Source organism: Heliangelus exortis, chromosome 3, assembly GCF_036169615.1.
Source record: "Heliangelus exortis chromosome 3, bHelExo1.hap1, whole genome shotgun sequence".
Lineage (NCBI taxonomy): Eukaryota > Metazoa > Chordata > Aves > Apodiformes > Trochilidae > Heliangelus > Heliangelus exortis.
In genome coordinates, this window is record NC_092424.1 from 44,916,736 (window position 1) to 44,924,132 (window position 7,397).

General features: G+C 45.1%; 2 protein-coding genes across 6 annotated transcripts in view; one reads left to right on the forward strand and one right to left on the reverse strand.

Moving 5' to 3' along the window:
* Positions 1 to 3,582, forward strand: part of ASB3 (ankyrin repeat and SOCS box containing 3) — a 29,412-nt gene extending 25,830 nt beyond the window's left edge. For all 4 annotated transcript variants that reach the window (XM_071740434.1, XM_071740432.1, XM_071740433.1 and 1 more), the window contains 2 exons: positions 1,125 to 1,258; positions 2,856 to 3,582. In XM_071740434.1, coding sequence (XP_071596535.1) covers positions 1,125 to 1,258; positions 2,856 to 3,124 — 403 coding nt within the window. In that variant the 3' untranslated portion in view covers positions 3,125 to 3,582. The remainder of the gene's footprint in view (positions 1 to 1,124; positions 1,259 to 2,855) is intronic.
* MALL (mal, T cell differentiation protein like) overlaps positions 3,408 to 7,397 on the reverse strand; it is a 373,008-nt gene continuing 369,018 nt past the window's right edge. For both annotated transcript variants that reach the window (XM_071740444.1, XM_071740445.1), the window contains exons 2-5: positions 6,076 to 6,202; positions 4,805 to 4,972; positions 4,329 to 4,457; positions 3,408 to 3,981 (exon numbers count right to left, since the gene is read on the reverse strand). In XM_071740444.1, the coding sequence (XP_071596545.1) occupies positions 3,919 to 3,981; positions 4,329 to 4,457; positions 4,805 to 4,972; positions 6,076 to 6,177 (462 nt within the window). In that variant the 5' untranslated portion in view covers positions 6,178 to 6,202 and the 3' untranslated portion in view covers positions 3,408 to 3,918. The remainder of the gene's footprint in view (positions 3,982 to 4,328; positions 4,458 to 4,804; positions 4,973 to 6,075; positions 6,203 to 7,397) is intronic.

A 7,397-nucleotide genomic window follows, 5' to 3' on the forward strand; every position in this document is an offset into this window, starting at 1 on the left:
GTTGTATAATCATAAACTGGTCGGTCTAGAGCACTGGCAATTTTAATTATCAGTGGGAGATGTAAAATCTCCAATGTCTTAAACCAGGCAATCAGATCTCTATCCTGCATGGTTTTCAGTGAACATGTCAAAGTTTAGTCAGATGTTAAAAAAAAACCAAAAAACAAAAAAAAACCAGACGACATAAAATAACTTTTCACACGAACCTCTGTAAAAATCAAGTGTATTAAATTTTTTTTAGGCTGATATTTTTGTGTCTTTAGAGCATTTAGATTCCCATTCAGATGAAAATTCAGGATTGTACACATCTGGCCAAGAAGCTGTTCTTAAACATCCTTGTATGCTTTATTCAATTAGGCTGTTGTTAAAAGTTCTTTACACACACTAAAGATTTGAAATATAAAGCATACTGATTTCTGAATATATACAAATGTGGTCTCTGCTAGAAGGAGAAACACTTGCAAATTTTGAGAATTGATTTTTGTTTTAGTAAATAAATAGCTGAATAAATGTGTGGGATTTTTTCTGTAAAGCGATAGTAATGCTCTGGTGTCTTGACCCCTTATTAAAACTTAGGTGAAAATGGAATAACAATTTAGTGTAGAGGATAATTCTGCTTGTTACTGAGGCATTCAAATTTCAGAGCAGATATTATCCTCTTGCACAGAATTACAGAATGTTAGGCATTGGAAGGGACCTCTGGAGATCATCTAGTCCAACCCCCCTGCCAGAGGAGGTTCACCTAGAGTAGGTTGCACAGGATGGCCTGCAGGTAGGTTTTCAATGTCTCTGGGCAGCCTGTTCCAGTGCTCTGTTAATCTTACAGTAAAGAAGTTCTTCCTTATGTTTTGGTTGGACCTCCTGTGTTCCAGTTTGTGACCACTGCCCCTTGCCCTGTCACTGCCGTTTAACCTTTTAAAAGAAAGGAAGAAGAGGAAGATAAAATTACGGCTTGTGCCATCAAAATTACTTTGGACTTCTCTTTACTGGTTTTCTGTTTCTGTGCTTGAGTATAGGTTGTCAAAGACTTGTTAGAAAATAGTTAAGCATTCTATGCATTGTTTCCATTATTCTATTTATGTTCTTGTGTAAAATGATATTTTATGGGAGTTTTTGTTACACAGGATTTTCTCTGTGAGCGAGAATGTCCTCAATTTCATCCTGGAGTTCACAAACTGGAAAAGACTTCCTCCAGCTGTAGAGCAAGACCTTACAGATTACAAAGAGAAGTTCTCTTGGACTCCCAAGAGCCATTTTGGTAAGCAGTACAATTAGGGGAAAAGCATCCCTGTGTATGCCAGCTTCCAGGTGATAAGTGGGAACCAGTTCTGTGTACCTATGGTTCAATGGTCGACAGACATAGCTTCTCCAGAAAATGGAGGGCAGAAGTAGCAGTTGCCCTAACTAACCACTCAAACAAATCATATTTGAATTAATTTGACTCCTTACATTGTTCAGTTCAAAGTGAGTGTGTTTCAAGTAAGTATTCTCAGTTTAGGATGGCTTGTCCACTTCCAATTAATGCATGTGCTACATAATACAGGTATTGACTATAAATAAGTACTGTGCCTTTCTGAAATGATTTGTGCAGCCTTTTGAATGACTTAAGGGAAGATGACTGATACCACTTGGTTATGTTTTGTAGACAAAATCTCACTGATGTTATTTTTTTGAATTCTATTTGTATTTCCAATTAAGTGTCTATCCTGTTCTGAAAGCATGTGACAGTAATGAAATACAAACTATATAAATCATCATATTAAATACCTACAAATCTAGCTGTTCATTGTCACTCTTGTCATTAAAATGCAGTCAGCCAAAGAGATTCAATAATTGATTGTCTAGGAAAACACTAGGTGCTCGCTATGTCTCCCCAGCAGAAAAGCAGCTTTACCATACAGATCATTTCCAGTGACCTATGCATGATGTTACTTAAAAGTTGCACTCAGATGTCTTTGTTAGCAGCTAATTTCAAAGCAAATTCGTCTTTAAAAAGGTCTGTAATAATTTTTAAAATGCCCAAGTGATAATGTTATTAAATAATACTTCCTTTGGAACATTTGAAGCTAATTAGGATATCTTTGGAGTTTTTTAAAAAAGGGGTTATTTGGGGAAATTTACCTCAAGTTCTTTCTTTGTTTCCTTTGCTATTAGTAAATATATGTGTGCTGTCATAGCATCCAGTAACAAAAGCCAAAGAGAAAAAGCAGAGGAAAAAGTAGGTGGGGGAAGTTTGAAAGTTTTCACCTTTTTCAGATTCCTTGTGAAAAAAGTCAATGGAGAAGCCACTCTAGGAGAGTTTGGAGGCATCAGAGTGCTGTGTCAGGATATGATCTGTAGTGTGAATGTTTGTGTTAGGGACACGTCTGTGTATCTTTTGGCACAGTGGTTGCCCTAAGTAAAGTTATGTAGGAACGTATTGGAACATTTAGCATTGTATGCCAACTGAGTCATGCTGTCATGTAATACTTTCCTAAAAGAGTTTTCCTGTGTGTCATTTTGTTGCTGATCTACTTCTAGATTTAATTTTTCATGTCTTGTAAGGTGGTATGAGCCTCTCTCTCAAAGAAGGTAGGTATTCTTGGCTGGTTAGATGAAATTTTCTGACTAAGGATAAAATGATGTTTTGACACTTTGTTTCTGGAAGTGTAAGGTAACTTTTTTGGCTCCTACAGCGAAATTCCAAAAATTCTGATTCTAGCAGGCAATAGCCCTTCACTAATGAGAGCTCTGACTTGTTACCTGACAGAGACTGGAGGATTCAGATTGCATTCAGCTAAAACAGGTAACAATAGGCAAAGTATGTGTCCTATAGTGTCCTGTTGATCATTTTGCTTGTTTTTTCACTTTTTCAGCCTTCATTCCTTCCCTGTCTCATCTTTGTCGTCTTGCGATCCGGTCCATTTTATCGAGTGAACGCCTGCGATCGGACCGGTTTATCCGGGAATTGCCATTGCCAGCTTGTCTCCAGGACTACCTCCTCTACTTAGATGTCCTTCGAGTCAGTGGTGTCCCAGAAGCAGAGGATTACCTGGAGCAGAGAGAGGAGAGAACTTCCTCTCCCAATCACTCCAACTCTGAAGATGCTGACAGGAGGGATGCTGGTAACATTGGTTCGAGGTGATGGCACCGCCAAGGACTGGACATTGCAGCTCCAGGTTTTGTAATGGTGATTAGCAGACACTCAGAGAAGAAATGCTGTAAATAGTTGTACTAATAAGTCTTTTCATGCTGTAGTTTTATACTATATTTAGAAGTTCATTTGAACAAGTAAATCATAGAACTTCTGAAAGTCTGTTGTAGCTAAGTCTGCAAACATTGTCTGTTTTTTGAAGGGAAATTTTTAACTCTTACGGAGTAAAATCAGTGTGTTCAATGAACAGAGCTTATATGCTGGTCAAAATCTATTTGGTCAGACACTGTTACTGGATACTTTATTCTGAGTTCTGCATATACCAAATGAAATAATTTAAAAGTCAAGGAACAAAATATTGTATTATTGTCATGAATTTGTATGTCGGGGGGTGATCTAGCTGCATGAAAGATGGGGAAATAATACAACAAAGGAAATAGTTTACTGAAGGAACAGTAATTTTCTTTTTTTTTTTTTTTTTTCCCCCCCCTTTCCTTGGTTATCTGTATTTGATGGAAAGTTGGAGTGGGAGGCTGGCTCGGAGCCTGCACCCGGTCCTTCCCCTTGGGTAGCCCACAGGCAAGGCTCAAAATGTCCCCACAAGCACACTGGACATGACACCACTGTACAATATTCCTCCTTCAAAGAAGTGAAAAAGCAACCGCCGTCCCTCTGGGGCGGGTGACAGGGCCGGGGCACAGACACCTCAGTGGAAGACAGCTGCAACTTTCCTGCTGGGAAAGCCCTCCTCCTGCAGAGGTGAAGCTGGCACTTCACTGGCGTTTTCACTGGTAGTAGTTGCTGAAGGCGTGAAGGATGTACAGGAAAGTAGTGATGAAGGCGAAAAACTGGATGAAAGGAAGAAGAGCAAAAGCTGGGATCAGCTGTGAGAGTCTAACCCCTCTAACTCCTCTTGGTATTCTTGACCTAGGGAAGCCTCCCAGCCTAGATATCTCTCCAGCCTCAAGGAAGAGGCAGAGCCCCGTATGTTTCCCAGGAGGCAGACACACAAGGCTGGCCATGAGCTGCTGGACCCTGAGAAGCCCATGCTGGCTGCATGACACAACAGAGATGAGGAGCTGAAGCTCTGAGCAGTGTGACACTGCTGAGCTTGGGATGGTTCTGCTGTCCCTGCATGTCCCCGAGGGCAAATGCAGGCACTCTGGCCTGCCTGGGATTTTCTGGAGGGACTCACCGTTGCAGCACTGTTGAGCTGGTAGTAAATGGGAGAGTCACGTTCCGACTCGGAGCGGATGGCCGCGTTGGCTTGCAAGACAGAAGCGCTCAAGTACAGAATGGCTGTGGCACCATGGTACAAACTGTCCTGCAGAACAAGGGAGGGACAAGGGTCACAGCCTGCCTGGGACCATCTTTCTCTAATTCACCCTGAGGATGAGATCCATCCTCTGCACATGTAAGTGTTCAAACAGGACACACGTGCCCAGACAGGGGCTGGGACTAAATCCTTATACTGTGCTGAGCCCTCCCCCATGCCTGCACAGCACCCACAGCATAGCACAGCTCCCCTCAGCACTTCCATTCAAGACAAAAGGAGGAAAGGGCCAGTTACTTGCAGAAAAGCTGGCCACTGGCTTGCTAACTCATCACTAGCCACAGTGGTATTGTGCTCACACTGCTACGGCTGCTGCCAGTGTCCCAGCCACTCCTTACCATCACTTTCCAGTTCTCGCTGTTTTTGTGAAAGCCGAAGATGTAGCTTAAGAGAAGGAGCAGGGAGATGAGGCAGGAGCTGAGGGACACGTACATCACCCATCCCTGCAGCAGTGGGAAGGAGACGGAGGTAGCAGCAACAAGGATCCACACCCAGGTCCCACAGATCTGCAAACAGAGGGCACCTCTGATGAGTTCAGGATGGGAAAAGCCTGTTCTCCTCCCTGAGCCCCTTCTTTCCTCCCAGCCCAGCGCCAGCAGCTTTGAGAAGCTCTGTGTCTTTGGGCAACATGGAGCAGCCTTGGAGCATCCTGGCACCACAGCAGTACCACAAGCTGGCACGAGTTTCCTTGAATGCTCTTGGAAAATACTTCAAAAAATTTATAAGAGGGAAAGGTTTGCTGCTGTGTCTGACACAAGGAAACATCTTGCCTTGAGGGCTTTGGTGCGGAAGCCAGAAAATGTACTTTTATCTGGGAAAGACTGAATGGCTATGTCGGCCCAGCCCTGTCCGCTCATTAATCTCCTGGGCTTAAAATCACGCCATGAGGAAGTCTCCTCCTGACTCCACACGCCAGCCCAGAATGAGTTGCTTGCTCTGGATCCACCCAAAATATTTACTGTGCATGAAGAGCGTGAGAGGTTATTGGGATAGGCTTCCGCTGCTCCACTCTGGTGGGTGAAACTCTCCCAGGTTTGCAGTGGAGAGCTGAGCCCTCTGGCACAGGTAGCTCCTGGCAAAGCACAACCATGGCAGCTGTGCCCACATTGTGGGTCTCTGGTGCTGTGTCATGGACCAAAGTACACCAGCAGTTATCTCCGCCAGTCTTACCAGGTGCCCTATGGACCCAGAAGGAATTGAAAGATTCATGGAATGTCACAGCTTATGAGACACCCAGTTTCCTTCAAGCCTTTGGAAAGATTTAATACAGAGAACAAAGTTCCCTTGATTTTTGAGTGATTTCTATGCAATAAATAGAGCTGCTTCTGCCCTGAAGGTGCAGGCAGCTCTTCAGCCTTTCCTTGCTCTACAGCAGCCGGCAATCCTTGCACGGACTCTGAGATGGAGCTGGAGCGTATCTTGTCCTCCAGCTGTACCAAAAAACACATCACGAAGACCACCTGCGAGTGTTTCAGTATAAGCTAAGAGAAAAGAAATTATTTCCCAGCACCACTGTCTTCAGGATAGTTCTGAGGGCTGCTTCCAGAATTTTGGACTCAGTAGCGCAGTTAGTGGGGTGCTGTCAGGCAGCAAAGCTGGGCATACTCACTATCTCCGGCAGCATGAACGCGTAGGGGACAGTCTTGAAGAGGGCGGGTCCGGAGGGCAAGGTGGGCTGCATGGAGGCTGCAGGGGGGGACACCGAGGCCATCTCTTCTCAGCTGCCACCACCACCACCTCTTCGACTCAGCTCCACTCGCATTTGCTTGTGCCGCTCCCGTGTGGGGTTTTAAGCGACACACCCGCAGGGACGTAAGCACGGAAACCAGCCCAGGCTGGCACCGCACCGCTTCCTCCGGACAGGGGAGCCCGGGGCAGCCCTCCCTCCGGGTGCTGTGGCTGCCGTCACACCCTGCCACTGACACCGGGGTGGGAGAGCAACAGGACCCCAGCCCCGCCACCAGCACACAAACAATTCAAGGTCTTGAATGAGAGGTGAAAGAAAAAAAAGTTAAACCCTGCACCGCACCGGGGCAGAAATGTTTCCTGCAATTAATTTTTGTCCTTGGCACTCTTTCAAGCCAGAAATATTTTCACTTCCAGTAGTGTTGCCTCCTCCCTTTTCTGCTCAGGTTTCTGCTTCATGCTCACCTCAGAGTCCCCCACGCCCCCTGGGCACATCCAGCCTTCAAACACTTGAAACCAAATATTTTCCACAGACAACTTGACGCACTGGTAAAAGATGGGTTTGCCCCTGTGCTTCTGAGTGCCCAGAAAGGTCTGAAGAACAGCTACTGGCACAGCTACTGGCACAGCTTTGATATCTGCCTCCTGGCAGTAACAGTTGATATTTGACAAGCACATCGTGGTTTTCCCAGAGGACTCTGCTTTACCCCATCACTCAGCAATAACTTGAGATGAAAGGCTGAAGGTAGCATCTCTGCCTCGTGGCATAGTGCAGCTATGCTGTCCTAAGGCAATACTCAGCAGCAGGAAGAGGATACCCTGGAAATGGATCATCTCTCTGTAAGGAGAGCCAATTGATGTCCTAGAAATTTGGCCTCTGTGCCAAGCTTTTGTGAAGTACAGAGCAATGATCAAGTCTATGCTGTTTCCTACTGTCTGAGCCCTTCGTGGGCCAGGGGAAAGTCTGGAGGCTCCAGTTTATACATGCTGTCAGCAGGAGCTGGCTTCAGGCTCCATGTGTAGGCTGTGGAAGACTATGTTTTAAAACATTTCTCACCAGATGAAAACTAGTGACTTGGTGCCCAACTACCTCATCAGACATGCTGGCAATGTGCCCATCACCGTGAAGAAATTGTCCAGATACTCCAGCACAAAAGAGAAATTCCATTAATCATTTCCCACTAGAAGCAGGCAGCACATACGGCCTGTGGTTGCAAACTGGGGAAAAGAAGCCTTCAACATCCC